Source organism: Danio rerio, chromosome 1 (genome assembly GCF_049306965.1).
Source record: "Danio rerio strain Tuebingen ecotype United States chromosome 1, GRCz12tu, whole genome shotgun sequence".
Lineage (NCBI taxonomy): Eukaryota > Metazoa > Chordata > Actinopteri > Cypriniformes > Danionidae > Danio > Danio rerio.
Genome location: NC_133176.1, coordinates 40,834,295 through 40,855,894, shown reverse-complemented (window position 1 = coordinate 40,855,894; position 21,600 = coordinate 40,834,295). Strand labels below are relative to the sequence as shown.

Genomic DNA, 21,600 nt, shown 5'->3' with positions numbered 1-21,600 from the left:
TAACGCACGTCTTTTATAGTAGAGCGTTGTGATTTTGTTACAGAACTATTTCAATTTTTTAAATTATAATTCCAATCACTGACTTCCGGCGATGTGTGTTACAGTGTGTGTGACTGACAAAAACAACATATGCGTAAGACGGGCATACACATATGTGCACCATTGTAAGATGAATATACTGTGAAAAGCCAAGCCAGCTGGTTTTCTTGCTCATCGTAGTGTTCTGTCATAAACTGTGTGGTTAGTGGTTCTCACAATACATGCTCATTCATGAAGCTTTAGCTTGAATGTGTCTCATGGTATGTATCAAATGTCATAAACATTAGTTGCTCATAACATACATTCAGGCACCACCAAAAGTCAATAACTGGAGTTTAAAATTTAAAAAATAATTTTTTAAAATTCAACCACACTGCCAGCGTATGGGTTAGTTCCATGACAGATTTCAGCACTTTTGGAAGTTCAAAATAAAAGTTACTAACTGAAACCATTATACAGCATTGAAGAGCCAGGATCATTTTAAAACTACTCTGGTTGTGTTTGACTGTGAAAGAAAAAAAGTCACTTACAACAAAAATGGCTTAAGGGTGAGTAAAGTATGGGCTTTCATTTTACTATTCCTTTAAGTAACTGAAGCATGTGCTGTAAAGGACACGCCTACTTCTGGAGGGGGGGGGGATATAACAGCTAATTTGCATTTAAAGAGATAAACAAACTGCATGTTTTTGCTTAAACTCAAAACAGGGCTTTTACAGCAAGGTATAAAAATGATCTGTAGTGTGTTTGAAGCTGAAATTTCACAGACACATTCTGGTACACCTGGGACTTACATTACATCTTGTAAAAAGCCCATAATAGGACCACTTTAAGTCGAAAACTCACAATAATGGTAATATGCTGTGAATGCACTTTCAATCCATTTTCCAACATGGAAGGAAGCAATTTCCTCAGAATGTGCAGCCTATAGGGATGTGGAGAAAATGCAACACCATATTTTTGTACCATTTATTCATTCATTCATTCATTCATTCATTCATTTTTTTGGCTTAGCCCTTCTATCAGAGGAATGAACTGGCAACTTATCCAGCATATGTTTTACGCAGTGGATGCTTTTTTATTTGCAACCCAAAACCGGGAAACACCCATACAAACTTTTTCACACACATACACTGCGGCCAATATAACTTATTTAATTTACTTATAGCGCATGTCTTTGGACTGTGGGGGAAACCAGAGGACCTGGAGAAATTCCACGCCAACATGGGGAGAACATGCAAACTACACACAGTGGAATGAACCACCAACTACTCCAGCATTTGTTTTACGCAGAGGATCTCCTTCCAGCAGCAACCCAGTTCTAGGAAAACCCATACACTCTTATTCACACACATCAATACACTATTTTAAGTTATCCAATTTACCTAAACCTTATATCTTTGGACTGTGGGGGAAACCAGAGCACCCGGAGGAAACCTATGCAAACATCGGTAGAACATGCAAACCCCACACAGAAAGGCCAACTGGCACAGCCAGGACTTCGAATTCTTGCACTGAGCCACCATGCTGCCCTTTATGTACTTTTGTTGAATTACTCGTCTTGCAGTGCCAAATGCCTGTACATTGTATTAGATTGTATTAGGTTTTCCATATGTAAAGCTTTAGGAGATTCAAGAGAGCCTCAAAAATAAATAAAAATATAATTGATTACACATATTCAGGAGCTTATAAAATTATTTCATCTGTTGAAAAGAAAACAAGATAATTTGAAAAATGTTGAGAAAATCCAAAGTTGGAAGACAAAGTCAAAGTCAATGTCTGTTTTTCCCCCAACATTCTTTTGTAGATCTTCCTTTGTTTTCAACACAAGAAAGAAAACATGTTTGAAACAAGTGAACTCATTAATTAGGGGGACTGGGGATACTTAAATAAATTACTTGAGATGCAATACACCAGTTCATTGTACTTTTTTTTTCTTTCAGCAAACACTAAGTCAAAACTTTGGGGTAAGTTTACTTTTTTTTTCATGTTTTTTTTAAGAAAATTATTTTGGTTATGGAGGCAGCATTTATTAAATGTAAAAAAAGTTAAATTGTTAAATATTTATTGAAATTTTAAATAGCTGCTTTCTTATTGCATGTAGTTTTAAATGAATTTATTACTCCAGTCATTATTGCTTTTTTTACTATTACCATTTATAATAATAATAATAATAATAATAATAATAGAGTGATTTCTGAAGGATCATGTGACTCTGATGACTGTAGTAATGAAGATGAAAATTAAATCTCTAAAAATTAAAAATAAAAAAAAAACTAAAATTAAATCTTGGAAGCAGCTTTGGTGAACAGAATAAGCTAATTTAAAGGGCACCTAGGTTACCCCTTTTTCCAGATATAATATAAGTCTTTTGTGTCTCAAGAATGTGTCTGTAAAGTTTCAGCTCAAAACATCCATCAGATTATTTATTATACCTTTTAGAAGTTTCTATTTTATAGCTCTTGTAGCGATTTTTGTGAACTGTGCCTTTGTAGTCCTTGACGCCAACCATTTCCACGTGCCTGTCAGAGTGCCACAATGTCCACCCTCAGCTGTGTCTTACAACAGACACGAAGAAAGCAGATCTCACGTAACAGTTGTGAGAAATACTACAGTAAGAACTTTACCAATGAGTATTTGATGCATTTGTTGTGGAGTTGCAATGATGAGTCACACACAATGCCATTACAAAGTTCACGCACACACACACAGATACACACACATACACACACAGCGCAGAAACAATCACACACAGAGACAGCGTGCATGTTTAGCTTTGCACTCTTTTTGCACACAAATGTGACAGGATACAGGTTAATCTTCACTGCTGTATGGATATCTGTTATGTTAATGTACAAAATAAACCTAATTTAACGTCCACAAACCGTAATTGAGTTCTTTTATAATTCGTCACTTTAGAATTATAAGGTTCTATCTAACATTTTTTGTCAAAAATGAGTTATTGACATATTCTTATTAAATAACAACTCATTTACATTATGGAATGTTTTTTATAAGTTGTTTACATTTTAAGAGTTTTTTTGTTTAAAAAAAAATAAATAAATTGTTACACACATACTGTTTGCTATATGGAACGCAAAAACTTTGAAGCTCAATATCTTGAAATTATTCAGAACGCAGATAGAACCTTATAATTCCAAGGCGACAGATTGTTCTGACACATGGCTGTGGTGATGATGTAAATCGGAAGTAAATAGCTGTAATTCATTACAAACAATAAAATAGTAAAATAAATTGTGTCTTACCTCATCTCCTTTACATGATACCGGATAATCCAGATCTAATCTTTACTAACTACAACTTAATTAAAAATGGAAATGTAATTGAAGGACAGCTAAAAGACTACTTTAACCCTTAGAAATGAAGAATGTAAAGAAAAAAAGTGAAATCCAGGGCAAAACTATTAAAATTTTCATAAATTCAAGTTGGAATATGGGATTGTCCCATGATATTCAGTTTGTTTAAAGCAAACTCTAGTGAAGCTGTTCTTTTATCTTTATTTCAACAAGTGTAAACTTTGCAATCAAAACCCTGGTGCATACCAAACAAGCCAATCGAGACTGCTGAAAAGGAGGATCTAAAGTAAACAAATATTACATCTCAGACTATCACTCACAAGCATCGAGTTAACACTGACTAAACAAGCAGAGAACAGCAGAAAAAGAAAAAAAATCCTGACAGTATTACTCAACAGCGAACATCTAAAACGTCCAAGAAATCTACTTAAATGCAAACAATACGTTAAACAGCGGCACATTTCAGTAACACTTTGATTCATATATCAGAAAAATCATCAGGGGGAACCAAGGCGGAACACAAACTTTGTTCATTAGACGGCCCTTTGAAGTGGAAATAGGCCCTGACAGACTGTACGAATTCATAAATCATTTCACAAAGGGCTGAGCGATTTCATAACATTCATTCGCCTGGGTAGAAGAAGGTCACATTTAATAGGGACTGTGGCAGCGTAGTTACCAAAGTGTTAACATCAATAAAAAGAAATGTTAATGGATGCAGGGCCTCACGCAAACTCATGGAATCTAGAGAGGCGAGCGACTCCGTGAACATTCGGTGCAACCTTTCTAGCAGGTGTACATGGCCGAGGTCTCTTCACATCACTATGTTCTCCACACTGAACAGATGAAATGACTGCCAGGAGCAGAGAGAATGGAGGCCTACTTAATCCCTCTTGACTGGGAACAAGGATATCCTCTCACGCTTGTTAACCGGACACTGCTCGACACAATGCTTCACAGCACATATCTAAAATTCCCATCTAACAAATACACTGCCGACTTTACTCTAATGCTTTATGAACCTAGTCGGTGAGCAGAGTTGCCAAGTCTGCTTATAACACACATATATATATAGTATATTGAAGTCATAATTATTAGCCCTCCTGTGCATTTATAATTATTTTTTTATATTACATTTTTAATACATATTAAAATTTTTATTAAAAAGTACTTTAATACTTTAAATACATTTTAGATAGTCATTTTAATAACTAATTTATTTTGCCTTTGCCATGATGATAGTATAAAATATTGTACTAGTTATTTTGCAAGATGCAAGATCTTCAGCCTAAATTTAAAGGCTTAACAAGGTTATTTAGGCAAGTCTTTTGGAAAACAGTGAGTTGTTTTTTTGTTTTGTTTTGCCGATCGGTAAAAAATACCTTCTTAAAAGGGCTAATAATATTTAACTTAAAATGTTTTTTTTATTATAAAATGCTTTTAATCCAGCCAAATTAAAATAAATATATTTTTGTGACAATATAAAACGTTTAAAAATGGAAGTTTGGATTAAACTAAAATACTATAGTGATAATCTGTCTTTTCACTGAAGCGCAACAAGTTTGAAGGTCATCTTCAGGACAAGCATATTTTTGCAGATGTTAGTAACTGCCAGTGAGGAGACAGCATCAACTAGCCAAGCGTGTCAAAGGACACGATGAGTGCAGGAGGGCAAGCCTGTCAACAAAAAACAATTGCATCTTGTTATATCACTAAATGGATTGCCACAGACTGCAGTTCTACATTGTAAAGAAACTACATGAAGTGTAGGTTTAGGCACTTCCTTTGTATTAACTGGAGACCACTGGACATCAATGAGTAACGAAATTTACTCCAGTATAATAGCGCAGCTCAATGACAACTAACATCCTAAAAATAATAAACTATAAAAATAAAATGAAAGAACTAGGGAATCTGCTTCCTTAAGCTAGACTTTCATGCAGTTACAGTTAAATCCTACATTTAAATGTGGGATCAAATCAGAGACCATGATTGTGATTATATTATGTTATATTATTTACAGTGGAAGTCAGAATTATTAGCCCCCTTGAATTATTAGCCACCCTGGTTTTTTTTCCCCAATTTCTGTTTTTCCAAGACATTTCTAAACATAATCATTTTAATAACTCATCTCTTATAACTGATTTATTTTATCTTTGTCATGATGACAGTAAATAATATTTTTACTTGATATTTTTCAAGAACGAAGCTGAAAGTGACATTTAAAGGCTTAACTAGGCTAATTAGGTTTACTGGGCAGGTTAGGGTAATTAGGCAAGTTATTATATAATGATGGTTTGTTCTGTAGATTATAAAAATGTATTGCTTAAAGGGGCTAATCATTTTAACCTTAAAATGTTTATTGAAAAACTAAAAACTGCTTTTTATTCTAGCCAAAATAAAACAAATAAGACTTTCTCCAGAAGAAAAAAATATTGTCAGACTGTGAAAATGTCCTTGCTCTGTTAAACAATTTATTTAAAAAAATTAATAAAAAATCAAAGGACGTCAAAAATTCTGACTTCAACTGTGACCACCATTTGTTTGATTCTAATTTGAATTATTATTATTTTTTTAATTCTCAACTCCTGTTTAATGGAGTGAAGATATTTTCAAAACATTTATAAATATTTATATATTTTTTATATTTTTTCTTTTTTAAATATTTCCCAAAAAGTATATATTGCTTTGTTTTTAATTTGAAAGTAGTAAATATAATGTTTGTAGTTGTTCTGCAGGATAATAGTATTCAGTTAGAAGTGCAATCTAAAGGTTACATTTAATTTAATTTAACAATTTAATAAGGTTAACTAGCAAAGTTAATTAAATCACATTAGGTTTTACATATTGTATTATATTAGAAACTACAGAGGACAAATTGCCTTGTTGTATGTTAAACATCAGTTGGGAAACATAAAACTAAAACAACAACAACAACAACAACAACAACCAAAAACATTTTTATTGTTGCACACTGAGGTCATTTGGGCATATTTCAAAATAATATGTTTGCTTGTTTATAAAGTAGGATACAGTTTTTTCTTCTATTTCAATGACTGAAACTGTCTGTTCATAACTATTAGCCATTAAGGTATTTTAAGCTCTGTGCCATTAAACATCCGCTTTTTACCCACTCATTGGAGAAATACACTATGTGACATGATCTGAACAATGAAGAAAGAGGATGTAAACAGACTTAAGACCTATAAATGTGTAAATCGTTATAGCTAGAATTAGTTTTATTTTAAATACATATTTAGCTGACCACACTAGTGCTTACATTTTCTCTTTTTCCACACACACACACACACACACACACACACACACACACACACACACACACACACACACACACACACACACACACACACACACACACATATACAGTTTAAGTCAGAATTATTAGCCCCCTTTTTTTTTTTTTTGATGAACTTTTTTAAATATTTCCCAAATGATTTTAAACAGAGCAATGAAATTTTCACAGTATGTCTGATAATATTTTGTCTTATGGAGAAAGTCTTATTTGTTTTATTTTGGCTAGAATAAAATCAGTTATACATTTTTAAAAATCATTTTTGGGACAAAATTATTAGCAAAATTATTTTTCGATAATCTACAGAACAAACCACCGTTATACAATAACTTGACTAATTACCCTAACCTGCCTAGTTCACCTTATTAACCTAGTTAAGCCTTTTAATGTCACTTTCAGCTGTATAGAAGTGTCTTGAAAAATATCTAGTAAAATATTATTTACTGTCATCATGGCAAAGATAAAATATGTCAGTTATTAGAAATAAGTTTTAAAACTATTATGCTTAGAAATGTGCTAACACAATCTTCCCAGAACAGAAATTGGGGGAAAAAATAAACAGGGGCGCTAATAATTCATTCATTATATAATATATATATATATATATATATATATATATATATATATATATATATATATATATATATATATATATATATATATATATATATACATACATACATACATACAYACACACACACACACACACACACACACACACACACACACACACACACACACACACACACACACACACACACACACACACACATTTGATTTAATGATTAATATAATATAATATAATATAATATAATATAATATAATATAATATAATATAATATAATATAATATAATATAATATAATATAATACAAACAAAATGATGATAATTAACAATCTAATTATTTTAAACTTGTTTTTTTTGAAGCTCTGGTTTTGGAAGACCTGGCAACGCTGAACCAGGGAGCTTTGCTTCATTTCACAAGAACACCGATCTAGATTTTGGCTGATATTTCAGACTGACTTGGAACTGGAGAACACAGAGGCAAGCTGATTAAGAAAGTGTCAATCACCAAAATGAGATTAAATGCACACGTCATTAACAATACACGACAGAGATTTGATTTGGGTGACAGCTGAGCATCTGTGCCTGGAGATGAGGTGAGTGGGCCGAATCGGTACTGCTGCTGCTGCTGCAGTTCTTTGAGCACAGGTCTACCATAAGAGATGAAAGCTGAGGATAAAGCAGACAGTTGCCGTTCAAATGGAGGCTGCAGCCGCCTGTACGCGCAGTGATAAGGAAAAGGACAGCGTGAGAGCCCTCCAGAGCCTGCTGGAAAAGAACACCCAGGTTCAGCTTCAATCGAAAAATAAATCTCCCGACTGAGTTTTTAGACAGCATAGCGATGGTGCTCAAACAGGGGAGAGAGAGGAGTGACAGTGCACGTCATTTGACCAGAGATCACAATCTGACCCAAATGATTCTCTGGGTAACTCTAGATTATATCATTTGTTTAGTTGAGAATGAATTAACGTGTGTGTGTATGTGTGTGTGTGTGTGTGTGTGTGTGTGTGTGTGTGTGTGTGTGTGTGTGTGTGTGTAAATAAGTGAATGATGCATGAAGAATGAATGAATTAAATGGTTACCTGAGGTTTTGCAGTTTTGAGAATAAATGATTTAATGAATAAATGAATGAATGAGAGAGACGCAGTGGCGCAGTAGGTAATGCTGTCAATTCACAGCAAGAAGGTCGTTGGTTCAAGCTTTGGCTGGGTCAGTTGCCATTGCTGTGTGGAGTTTGCATGTTCTCCCTGCGTTCACGCAGGTTTCCTCTGGGTGCTTCGTTTTCCCCCACAGTCCAAAGACATGCAGTACAGGTGAATTGGGTAAGCTAAATTGTCCGTAGTGTATGATTGTGAATGAGTGTGTGTGGATGTCTCCCAGAGATGGGTTGCAGCTGGAATGGCATCCCCTGTGTAAAAACATGCTGTGGACAGTGGCAGTTCATTCTGCTGTGGCGACCCCAGATTAATTAAGGGTGTAAGCCGAAAAGAAAATGAACGAATGAATGAATGAATGAATGAATGAATTAATTAATTAATTAATTAATTAATTAATTAATTAATTAATTAATTAATTAATTAATTAATAATTTTTTTACCTCCGTTTATGCAAGTTTGTAAATAAATAAGTGAGTATGTATATGAATGAATGATGTATGAAGAATGAATGATTGCAATGTTTGCCTCAGGTTGTGCAGTTTTGTGAATGTACGAAATAATGGATGAATGGGTATATGTATGAATAGGAATGAATGAATGATGTATGAAGATAGAATTACATATTACGTCAGGTTATGCAGTTTTAAGAATGAATGCAATGTTTACATCAGGTTATGCAGTTTTGTGAATAATTAAATGAAATATTACGTTAGGTTATGCTGTTTTGTAAATGAATAAATTAATGAATGAAATGCTTACATCAAGTTATGCAGTTTTGTAAATGTATGTTTGTATGTATGTATGTAGGTATATAAATGATGTTTAAAAAATGAACAAATGAATGAATGAATGAATGAATGAATGATGTTTAAAAACTGAATAAATGGTTGGATGAATTAAGGAATGAAGAAAATGAATGAGTTATATATTTACCTCAAGTTATGCAGTTTTGTAAATGAATGAATGAATGAATGAATGAATGAATGAATGAATGAATGAATAAATGATGTTTAAAAAATGAATAAATGGTTGGATGAATTAAGGAATGAATGAATGAATGAATGAATGAATAAATGAATGAATGAATTAAATATTTATCTCAAGTTATGCAGTTTTGTGAATGTATGAATAAATAAATTAACATATTTTTACCCCAGGTTATGTAGTTTTGTGAATCAATGAATCAATGAAATATTTACCTCAGGTTATGCAGTTTTGTGAATCAATGAATCAATGAAATATTTACCTCAGGTTATGCAGTTTTGTGAATCAATGAATCAATAAAATATTTACCTCAGGTTATGCAGTTTTGTGGATGAATGAATGCATGCATGTATATGAATGAATGAATGATCTTCAATGAATGAATGAATAATTTAAATATTTACCTCAAGATATGCAGTTTTGTGGATGTATGAATAAATAAATTAACTTTTTTTTTTTAATTATTTACCTTAGGTTATGTAGTTTTGGGTTTGATATCACTGTACAGTTTACCCAAAGATGATAATTATGTAATCATTAGACGGCCTTCACTTGTTTAAAATGCTGCGTTTGTGTTTCTTTTTTATGTTGAACACAAAAGATGATTTTGAATAATGTAAATCAGTAATGATTGACTAATATAGTCCATGTTTTTTCCTGCTAAGTTAATAGATACATTTATAACATTCTTCAAAATATTTAAATATCTTACATATGTTTTAAAAACAGAAACACAAAAAGTTTAATTACTTAAGGGTAAGTAAATTTGAGTTTTTGAGTGAAATACCTCTTTAACAAACACATGTACACACATCACATATTTTTATATTGGAACTGTTTAATTAATATTTATCTATTTATCCATTTCTTAATGTAAATAAATCCATTAACGATTGTAATTTTTGTAATTATTAATTCATTTATGTAATCATTCATGATATCAATCTTTAAAAATGTCATATTTATTCATAATTTGTGTTACTTGATTGTATATATAATATTAACAATTGTTTCTTTTTTGTAGTTTGTTTATTTGTTTGTTTATAACTATAACTCAATTGCTTTTTAAAGTTCACTTTCTTTTGAAAGAGAAGGCAGTTATTTTCTTTTTTTTTTTCTGAAGTCCGAGGCTCCAAAGTTTTTGTGCTTGAAATTAGTATCAAACTTCTGGTGTTTCAGATTTATTACACCTATAGTGGAGAATCAATTTAACACCTGCTCTATAAATTACACAGAGGAGCCCAGCTTTCAATCAGCCAGAATGGTCAATTTTGAAAATGGAGGCAGAGACGAAGGTTTAATTCAGCCAAAGTCCACCTCAGTTCTCCAAAGATATATAACTTTGATAAACATTCACCACTCAGCAGGAAAACTACTGAACACACAGAGGGGGGAGATACATTAGAAGCTTCAAAAGAGATCACATGTCCTTGACTGTCAAACATGTACAAGAGTGGTACAATAGGAAATGTCTGCTGGGACTTTAACATAGCTGTCCGTTAAAAGAAAAAAACACAGGGCCTTCTATTGTTAACATTAAAAAATGCAGACTTTTCTGTTTTATCTGTTGGAAACAATTCAAGTTTTGCTTTTGTGAAGGTCAGATCAGTCATTCCGACTACTCCATGCTGACTTAGCAAAACTTTAACACTTCGTCTTGAATGATAGGATAGTGATGGACAAAGTACAGGACCAATCTATAGTGCTTTTATCATTTATAGTTGTTTTTTTTTTTTTCATGAAGTGAAAAAAAAAAAACAAACAAAAAAAACAGACAACTTGAATTTGGTTAGTAAAAATGCCAGTTTTTGTGATAACACACACACATAGTGATCTGAGGGCTTGAACGCTGTCCCCAAAAGTGCTTTGAAGTGCCATATTAACATGCATTTAGCTGATAAAGGTTTTTAAGCAAGTTGAGAGTGTTACAATTTAGGGGAGACTGTGGCTCCAGGCTTAGCCTGAGGACATCAGCAACCTTCTGATCCAGTCTGTTGAAATAAAGAGGTTAGGCTTCCAAGGGTCTCTAGTGAGAATCTAGGAGTGTAAAATTGAAAAACGCAGGCTGTATACAGTACTCATCTGTGCCATACTAATGGTGAAATGTCCTTTAGAAACATTACTGAGATATCGCCTGACTATTGAATGAAAGTGTCTGGTAAATAAAGATTGGTGGTTTTATAAAAGTTATTCAGAAAACTGAATTAATGCTCAAATCCTACCTATTAACAAATTATTGTGATTATAAAGAATGGTGGTTTTTAAATAGTGTGACAAAACAGTACCAGTCTATATTCAAATACGCAAGTAGCCCAGAGATTCCAGACCCGTAGGATCCTATATGGGCTTCAATTCCTGCATCTTTTCAGTCAAACAGTTTCTGTTTGTCCTAAATTAATATAAAAAGGTAAATGATCAAATGTGAAGTCTTCATATGACCAGACTTTCAAGACAGCTAATGATTTCCCAATAGCAATCTAAACAATTGTATTTGTCCTACATTACTTTTTTTTTTTTCACTTCTATTACTGACTTCTGTCAAAGACTCTAGAATACACAACACATGTCACTTGTATAGTTTTGAATGGGGAAAAGTGTAATGGTCAATATGGCGAATAAAGCCCGGCCTTATTGTAGACGAGCCAATCATTAATTTCTATAGACTGATAATTCTCCTAGGTCGGGGCTTGGACTATATAAGTTTATGCAGATTTTGTGTGATTCAAATGTTTAAAAATAAAACTAAAGATACTGTTGTTGTTTAATTTTATTGGTGATTCCTAATATGACTTTCAAACGTAAGCTTGGCAAGCAAGTTTGGAGAATTTGATGTTTCCCCATTCAAACAGAATGCCAGAGCATACTCTCCAAGAGGCGTTTCAAAGATGGCTGCAGAGTGAAACTACTTGCTTTAAAGGGAGTTGGCTTCTGTATTACTGTTTTAGCCTAATCTGGTATCTGTGAAACTGCTTTGAAACAACAGATTAAAGTGTTGAGGTTGTTTTTTTTATTAAAGGGTACCTTGGGTATCAAGACTTAATGTAACAGAAATATTGTCTCTTAAAGAAATATGAAAAAGAAATCCAATAGAATATTTACATTGACAAAACAAATTTACATTTATTATGGACTGTGAGGGCCACCATTATTGTACGTGTGAAATGTGATGTTAAATGGACGCACTTAGTGAGCCATTGGGTGCTGCTGTTTTAACAATACTCAGAAAGTAAAATACTGATATGATGCCAAACTGTGCCCTTTTTGGTTTTCACTACCATATATATATATATATATATATATATATATATATATATATATATATATATATATATATATATATATATATATTCCTAACAGAAAGTAACATTAAAATGTTAAATGTTTCAGGATATTGAGTGAATTAAACATTGAGAAAGGGCAGCAAAAAGGAACACTAGACAATAAATGTGCCAACACTTCTTTGAGGCAGCATCGATCATAACTTGAGGAAAATGGACACTTGGAAATTGAAACTAACCAATCACCTGGTCACTTCATGAATAAGCTTGATTTAGATTTTGATCAGGCATCTTTTCATCAACCTTTTTTTTCTATTAGGAAAACAGTGAAAATATATCGTTCTGGTGTTGTTCATGACAGTTACAACCAAATGCCTCACAATGTAGCTTTGAATCAGTCAGTCAATCTGTGGTATTGCTGTTGTGTTGTTTATAATAGCAACAGGCAGAGCTCCAGTAGGGGATGGTGCAACCATTTTACATTATATAAAACAATGTAATGGTCCAAAATGTGTATATATGTGTATTTTTTTAAATCATGTAAATTAGATTTACATTATTTTAAGGCAAATAAATCTTGAATCCCAGGATTCCCTTTGAAGCACTCACTGCAAAGTTTTGTTGGGTCTGCCAGAAATCTAGGATTGCAAACAATCCCACTTTTGACTGAAAAATCCTAAAAATCTGATCTTTGTGTCCCAATTAAATAGGAAGGGAAAAAAAATAATGTTTTGCCCAGTATTTCAACTTACATACCATCTATTTAATGATGAGCATATGGCCAGCAATAGTCATGCAAATGCTTAATCCGTCATTTTAGCTATCCTGATTTTTGAATAACAAAATTACTATTAAATATTTAATGAGTTTAAAGCACGGAGGAGATATTTATTACTAGTTACAGCATGACGAAAAGTTGAATACACATGAGAAGGTTTATTTAAAGAAGAGGTATAACATACTGGGATATATGGCATCTCGGGTAATCTATAAACGTTTCAAGCTTGAAAAAAAGATACCAGTCAAAGAACATGTCACAACAAATCACATTTGCCCCTGGAAGGCCAGCAGTCTTCCACAATATGATCGTTAGATAGCAAAAATAACTCTAGAGATGCACATTTTGCTAAACATGCTGGTTATTTCTTATTTATTAAAACAATGTTTTGACAGACTACTTACAACAGACAACCATTTTTTTTTAAATATTATATCACATCAATAACATTTTTACATAGACATTTATTATTATTATTATTATTTTTTGTGTGTAGAATGACATGTATTCTACTCATCACGCATTTTTTAACCGACATAATTATATTAAATTATGCATTCTTTTCAACCCAGGCTCATTTTTAAAACGTATCACCATTTACATTTCTGGAGAGCACCGAATACATGTCAGGAGCTACGTTTTTTGCAGTTTTTGTTTTCGCAAATCCACCAGAGGCTGCTGAGTATGCTTTTTGAAATCTCAAATTTTTCTCTCGAGTGCCATTTGCGCCCACTGTTTTTCTGTAAATCCACCAGAAGCCGCTGTCGACTGACTGACTGAATGACTGATCGATCCCAGGTAAAAAAACAAAAAAAAAGTGCACTTTATTTAAGTATACTTAGTACACTTTTCAGTAACGTACTAAAAGTGCTCTATTTTCGCACACTAATTTTGTACTTAATGTACTAAAAGATAGTATTAAGTATATGTTAAGATAAACTTAATACCATCTAAGTGTACTCAACTGTGCTATTTTGAGACACCCTCAAATTGAACTTAAATGTGCTTTTAACATACTGAATCTGTATTTGAAAAAAATATATTTAGTTACAACTAGAAATACACTTGAACCCTAATTTTAAACATTTATAAATATATTTAAGAATAGCTTAAAGCAGGGGTGTCAAACTCAATTCCTGGAAGGCCGAAGCCCTGCACAGTTTAGTTCCAACTAGAGATCTGCGCGGGACTAAATTTTGAATCCCGCTCCCGCCCGCACCCGCCAGGTTTTAGCTGGAACCCGACCGCTCCGCTTATATTAAGCATTTGATGTCCCGCTGCCCGACCTGCCCCGTTTTCTATCCGCCGCGCCCGATCCAGCTAAAGAGCGGGGGGAGAACAAAACCGAAAATCACCCAGTTATACAGTCCAGACAGCCTATAACAAGCTGTCTGTATAAACACACACGCACAGCACCAAGCACACACACACAGACAAAGCTTTCTCTCTCATTCGCGCGCGCGCGCGCCCTCTAACACACAATCATAAGCACCAACACAAACACAGGCAAAGCTCTATCTCTCATTCGCGCGCACGCACGCACCGCACACACACACACACACACACACACACACACACACACACACACACACAAATTGTAAAAAAAGTGTGCTAAATACTGTATTTAAATTGCTCTATCTTCCCAAACTAATTTTGTATTTAATGTACTAAAAATTAGTATTAAGTACATTTCAAGATAAACTTAAGTACATCTAAGTGTACTCAGCTGTGCTATTATAAGACACCATGGAGCTGATCTAAAATGTGCTTTTAACATACTAAACATTTATTTAAAGAATATATTTTGAAGGGATCCCAGGTGAAAAAAATATACAATTAAATGCATTCAAAATACACTTAAATACCCGCAAATACATTTTTAGTACATTGTTATTTTTTTGTGTTAAATAAAAGTTTGATGCTTTTACGCTATAAATATACTAATTAAAAGTATGTTTATACTTCAGTAGGACTTTAGTACAATTGACAAAAGTATACTAAATACCAGTAATACTTAAATAAATTTATAGTGTTAACTGTTCTTTTCAAAGATGTACGTGCTTCTGGCTACATAAATTGTGATCTCCAGAAATGTAGATAGGGCTACGTTTTTAGAATGAGCCTATGTTGATCCTTTTGCTAACTCTTAAACAAAGGTTGCCACTACAATGTGAGAAGGACTGTGCAGTTTTGTTTTTAATGACTCAATAAAAATTGAAGTGCTAAAGAGCTGTCAAAACAAGACCACGACTGGAGCTTCAAAACAAAATGGCTACATAAATACTTTATAATATAGAAGACTGTAATGCAGCGTGATTCATTACGACTTCATGAAAAAGAGATTTAACCGTGCTCATTTGAGTTTTTCCATTGGTGAAGTTTGTCCCAAGGGAAATGCACTCTATTATATTATCCTGAACATGTCTAAAATGACAAATTAGACTGTCCAGTGTGCAACATTATGGAACACCAACGCAAATGAGCTGTTGGCGTTGTCACATATTGGCTCCTGAAACGTCTTCATAAAATGAAAAATGTCTAACATAAAATCCATCAGACATTCAGACTGAATGTTCAATTGTGTACATCAAACTGCACATTAACTGGACTCTTCCTATCCGTATCTTTCATTCTGCGGTTAGGGAGACATAATCAAAGTCTAACAACAACAACAACAACAACGCTGTGACTCAGCTGAACCCAAAACACTGTTTGTTGAGCATAATAGGCATCAGCTAGATTGCATGAGATGGTAGTTTCCATAAAGACACTTTCCATCAGCAGCACATACAGATAATATAGGCTGCATTTATGGGGCAGAAGCTAAAGGTGGGGGGAAATGTCCCTTGCAGTAACGTGAGATGGACGGCGGCTGGCAAATAGCTCTAATTTTGTGGGTGAAAATAGATAGGAATGAATAACTAAATGTCGGGCACCATCTTTCTCCGCATGACAGTTTTCCCGCTGGGCATCTCCCTCTCTCTCACTCTCTCTCTTACATGGTCTGTTCAACCTTTTGGAGGTGGGAAATCTATTGAATTTCAATTTCTTCTTCTGTGGGAAAGAATACCCCTGAGGTAGAATATTTGACACAGGCACATCACCGGAATAAAATTATATCTATATCAAGCTCTGGGAGGCCACATAAGGGCGAGAGCTACTTCCTTTTGCTTACAGACTATTCTGAGGAAAGGCCGTTAGGTATCAGATGACTGGCGCGTGGTGGAGATGAAAAAGTGATAAATTGTACCTACAATGGCGTGAGACACACACAAAAACATTGAAGTACATGTGCGTGTATTTCTTTTTATGGAGAATAAGTGTGATATTGAAGCAATAACCTAGGCCAAATTTTTCTAAACTAATCCAATGGGATTTTAGATTATGGATTATATCAAAGCTTGAAATTTTTAAAGTAAAATATAGATTTTGTATTAAGATCAGTCCATGTAATCTAATCTTACATTTGATTTGGATCAAACCTGCCCATTGGGTTATTCAAAACGTTAAACTCAGATTGTGATCTATTTGATAAAATAAAAAATAATAAATTAAAAAAAAAAAATGTGGTTATCCTGATCCCATCAGAAGAGTAGATTTAGTTGTGATTTTTTTTTTTAAAGCAAATAATTTTTTTAAAAGTTTTTTTATTATTATTTATTTAGTTTTTTAAGTGAATGATCAGCAACTTGATGGTCATGATATACTATATAAATTCCTTTATATTTCTTTATATACAGTATGAATTATGTCACACCTAATGAGTAAAAACCAAAACAAAAAAAAAAGTAATTGTTTGTGAATTGCAGTGTTTCTGTTTCTTACAATTAAAATCAACAATGGCTGTTTGTGGTATTTTGCCTACCTGTTGTTGTTTGCTAAGCCAGTAGGCTATACTGTTGGTTCCATTTAAGGCTCTGGTAAACAGGAATTGGTAATCCTAACACAATATTAACTGGTTAGCATAATTTATTTGTAACGCAGTCCCTCCGCTGCCGTCCAAAACCACGCCTCTTAAAACACGAGAGTGCGCACCTTAAAGATAACAGCAGACAATTCTCTCTCACGTGCTGTCCTAATGCAACTCTGCATAGTAGTTTGCCCACAGCATGCAGGAATTACACTTATTACTAAGCCATAGTTACAAGCCAAATTCCAGAGCAAATACAGGCTGTCATCGTTCAAAATTGAACCAATTTGAATATAAAACCAACTTATCCCTGAGAGAGAGACCTTGAGAGAGAGAGAGTCCTGAGCTCAAAAGATCCTCGAGCCCAGGGCTCCCTCACGTTTCAAGGCGAGAGAGAAGTTTGAGCTCAGGCAGAACTCAAGAACTCCCCTGTAGAAGCTAATGAACAGACAGAGATTACTCTTAAGAGATAGCTTCTTGCTAAGAGCATGTCTATGATGCTGATTTGGATTAGTTAAATAATTTAAGTTGCATGTTTTTGGATGGTGAGAGGAAACCGGGGAGTTCTACAGCTCATGATCTAGAACACAGGTTGATAACTTGTATGATTGGTGTAATTTCAAACCATGAGTTAAAGTTCTCTCTGTCTGTCTTGGGACGGTACAGACCAGCGAAGAAAAAACAAAAAAAGTGTGACTTTTCCTCTTACGCCATTGGTCAGTCAGGAGAGACTAGGAGTTACTGTACCTGACCAATACCTTTAACCTACGTAAGCACGGGGAGAATGTGCAAACTCCTTACAGAAACGTCTGCTGGTTTTGTTAATGACCAGAACCAAAGCCGTTCTTGCTGTGAGGCAACACTGCTAACCCCTGGGCCACCCATCTAGAAAAGGAGGAGGAGTAGGGGTGGAAGTGGGGTTCTTCAAAGCGAAGATGTCTGTGGTATGAAACCTAGGGCAATTATAGTGGCCCAGGAATCGTCTGATTGGTGAATAATAAATTGGATAACGCGGGGCAGCTGCAAGCAATCATGAGCATGCGATCCTCTCGAAATTAGTTTATAAATAAGCTTCACATAAAACAACACAATCTACATCAGCCTTGAGAGACTAAAATAGTTAAAACATAACATTACTCTCTCTCGGCTGACAAAATTTAATTGGACAAACATTTTTTTGTTTTGTTTTATGCCTTACCCAGAATAAAAAAAAATACATATAAATACATTTAGATCAATTACTTTATTCATTACTATTAGAATATGAAAAGACTTTCAACCAGCACAGCAAAAAAAAATGTTTCTGAAGACAATCACCTACTGCACCTTTACCTAAAACAAACAAATGTCTAAACCAAATGTTACGTTTCCATTACACAACATGACTTGTAACTGGAACATATATTAAAACCCTCTGCTTGCAAGGAACAATGTAAGGAACACAGGAGTGCCTCAGGGATCTGTTGTTGGACTAATTCTGTTTCCCATATCATCTCATTACTGGAACCTGCAAGTATGAAACATGGTTTCTCTTACCATTGCTTGGATGATGACACACAATTCAACCAGATGGTACAATGTTGGCTGACTGGTCTTCTGATGCCTTGGAGGACATCTTGGCCAGGATGAAGATCTGCAGCTCAACCTGGCAAAGAGAGAACTTCTTGTTTCAATTTCACTATTCAGCTAGGGTCACCAACGGTTATTTCATCAAGTTCAGCCTTAGGATGATTTTTTGATGACCAGCTGAGCTACAAAGACCAACAAAGCATAATCATGCAGGTTTGTGCTACACAAGCTGAGAAAAAAATAGACCCATCCTAACATACAGTACTATGCTGTTGAACATCTTATCCATAGCTTTGAAAGTTGTAGGATATTGCAAAAGCTCTTCAGGCTGATGTCCATCATGTGTAATGAAACCTCTTCAAAATGGTCTTCAAAATCCAACTGTGTTTTCTGCTTCCTTAATCCTTCAATTTTGGGACTACAGAGAAAAACACCATTGTACACTACATGACAGGATCATAGACAACCTAACCTTCTAGTCATTCTGAATGTTCCCCCATTTTTAGCAGAAAAAATGACAGACAAAATAAACATGGATGGGTAAGTCATTGTGCTTAATCTGAAGTCAAAAAAAAAGAGCCAATCAGTTTCGTTTGTATATTAATTTGTGTGTTTAATCATTCGTTCATTCACGTAGCGCTCTACTGCAGTGGTCACCAGTCTCGTTTCTGGAGGTCCGGTGCCCTGCAGGGTTTAGCTCCAACTTGCCTCAACACACCTGCCTGGTGTTTCAATTATAGTAAGACCTTGATTAGCTTGTTCAGGTGTGTCTGATTAGAGTTGGAGCTAAAATCTACAGGGCACCGGACCTCCAGGAACAAGATTGGTGATCCCTGCTCTACTGTGTTGCCTGATAACACAGAACTGCTCTGTTTGGAACTGCTTTAATAGACAATATTGGGTCTAAAATGTAAGTCTTATGATACTGATATTATACTACAGATTATACAATTGCATATACTGTTGCAAGCATGGATTGGCACCACCTTGTTACTGTTAACATGTAAATAATTACCAGCCTCTATTAACATTTAATGTCATACAATCAATAATTTGCACTTATTGACATTTTAATCAGGCTACTTATCCACATTTTTCCCAAAGCATAAATGTTAAGCCCTGTATAATGAGAAATATTATCCTGACAAATGAATACAAATGGAGACCAAGCAAATAAGTGCTTGCACAGTTGGTGTGGTTCTGTTGCAATCGCCAGCAATTTTCTTTTTTCTTTGCTCTGTTAACGTAACGTTGTTGTTCAAATTCTGAAGGTACTGGCTCTTTTTTGTTGTTGTTTTTCATGATGGTAATCTTGTATGTCTCAATTTTTTCTCAATATTTGTGATTTTGTGGCCTTGATTGCCTTTGACTTACCTGCGTATTATGTTTTAGTAGCAATGTGTCATACATCATGGTATGTATAAAAAAAAACAAAAAATCATATGGCTTAAAATACTAAATATTGATTTGTATACAGTAAACCAGTGTAATCAAAGTTTAAAGATAAGACATAAGACAAGAAATAAACTAAAAGGGTCTATGACCATCATAAATTGCATGATTGAACTCAATCTGCAGACTGGCTCTGACTTTTGGCAACTAGTGGACAAGGTGACATGGTGGCTTAGCACTGTCACCTCACAGTAAGAAGGTTGCTGGTTCAAGCCCCAGCTGGATCAGTTGGCATTTCTGTGTGAAGTTTGCATGTTCTCCTCCTTTGTTTGCGAGGGTTTCCTCCAGGTGCTTCAGTTTTCCCCACAGTCCAAAGACATGCGGTATAGGCGAATTAAATAAACTAAATTGGCCATAGTGTATGTGTGTAAATGAGTCTTTATGGATGTTTCCCAGTACTGGGTTGCAGCTGGAAGGGCATTTACTGTGTAAAATATATGCTGGATAAGTTGGCGTTTCATTCCGCTGTGGTGAAAAAAAAAAAAAATTTAAGGGGAGGGTTTTCTTCAATGTCAAAAAATATTAGTAATTTATTATATACAAATGAAAATTGCAAGGACAGAGCTCTGGGTTACTTTACCAAAATGCAATACAATAATAACATTTAGGAGGTTCGCAACTTACATTTCCGTTACTCCAGCATACTGTATGTACACAACCAAGGCTTTACAGTAACACCTGCCAAATGCGGGTAGATTTCAGCTGTGGCAGGTTAGACAATCACTCTCATTAGCCACTTTGGCTGGTTGAAGATCATTTTTTAATTATTGTTATCTTAAAAGCAGGGTTCGACAATAGTGGCCCATTATGCATGCAAATGTCATCTTAGAATCGAGAAGCAGCATGACCGACAAAAAAAGCACAAGCAAACGAAAGCAGGTGAATCCGTCTTTCGGATGAGACGTTAAACCGAGGTCCCGACTCTCTGTGGTCGTTAAAAACCCCAGGATGTCCTTCGAAAAGAGTAGGGGTTTAACCCCGGCATCCTGGCCAAATCTGCCCACTGGCCTTTGTCCATGATGGCCTCCTAACCATCCCCATATTCAATTGGCTGCATCACTGTCTCCTCTCCACCAATCAGCTGGTGTGTGGTGTGCGGTCTGGCGCAAAATGGCTGCCGTCGCGTCATCCAGGTGGATGCTGCACACTGGTGGTGGATGAGGTGATCCCCCCATTGTGTAAAGCGCTTTGAGTGCCCAGAAAAGCGCTATACAAATGTGAGGAATTATTATTATTATTATT

At 34.6% G+C, this 21,600-nt stretch overlaps 1 protein-coding gene across 5 annotated transcripts in view; it reads right to left on the bottom strand.

Moving 5' to 3' along the window:
- Window positions 1–21,600, bottom strand: part of galntl6 (polypeptide N-acetylgalactosaminyltransferase like 6) — a 727,623-nt gene that overhangs the window by 392,731 nt on the left and 313,292 nt on the right. For 4 of the 5 annotated variants that reach the window (XM_073948271.1, XM_073948265.1, XM_073948277.1 and 1 more), the window contains one exon: window positions 18,874–18,982. The exons of the other annotated variant lie outside the window; for it this stretch is intronic. In XM_073948271.1, coding sequence (XP_073804372.1) covers window positions 18,874–18,876 — 3 coding nt within the window. In that variant the 5' untranslated portion in view covers window positions 18,877–18,982. The remainder of the gene's footprint in view (window positions 1–18,873; window positions 18,983–21,600) is intronic. 5 annotated transcript variants of the gene reach the window in all.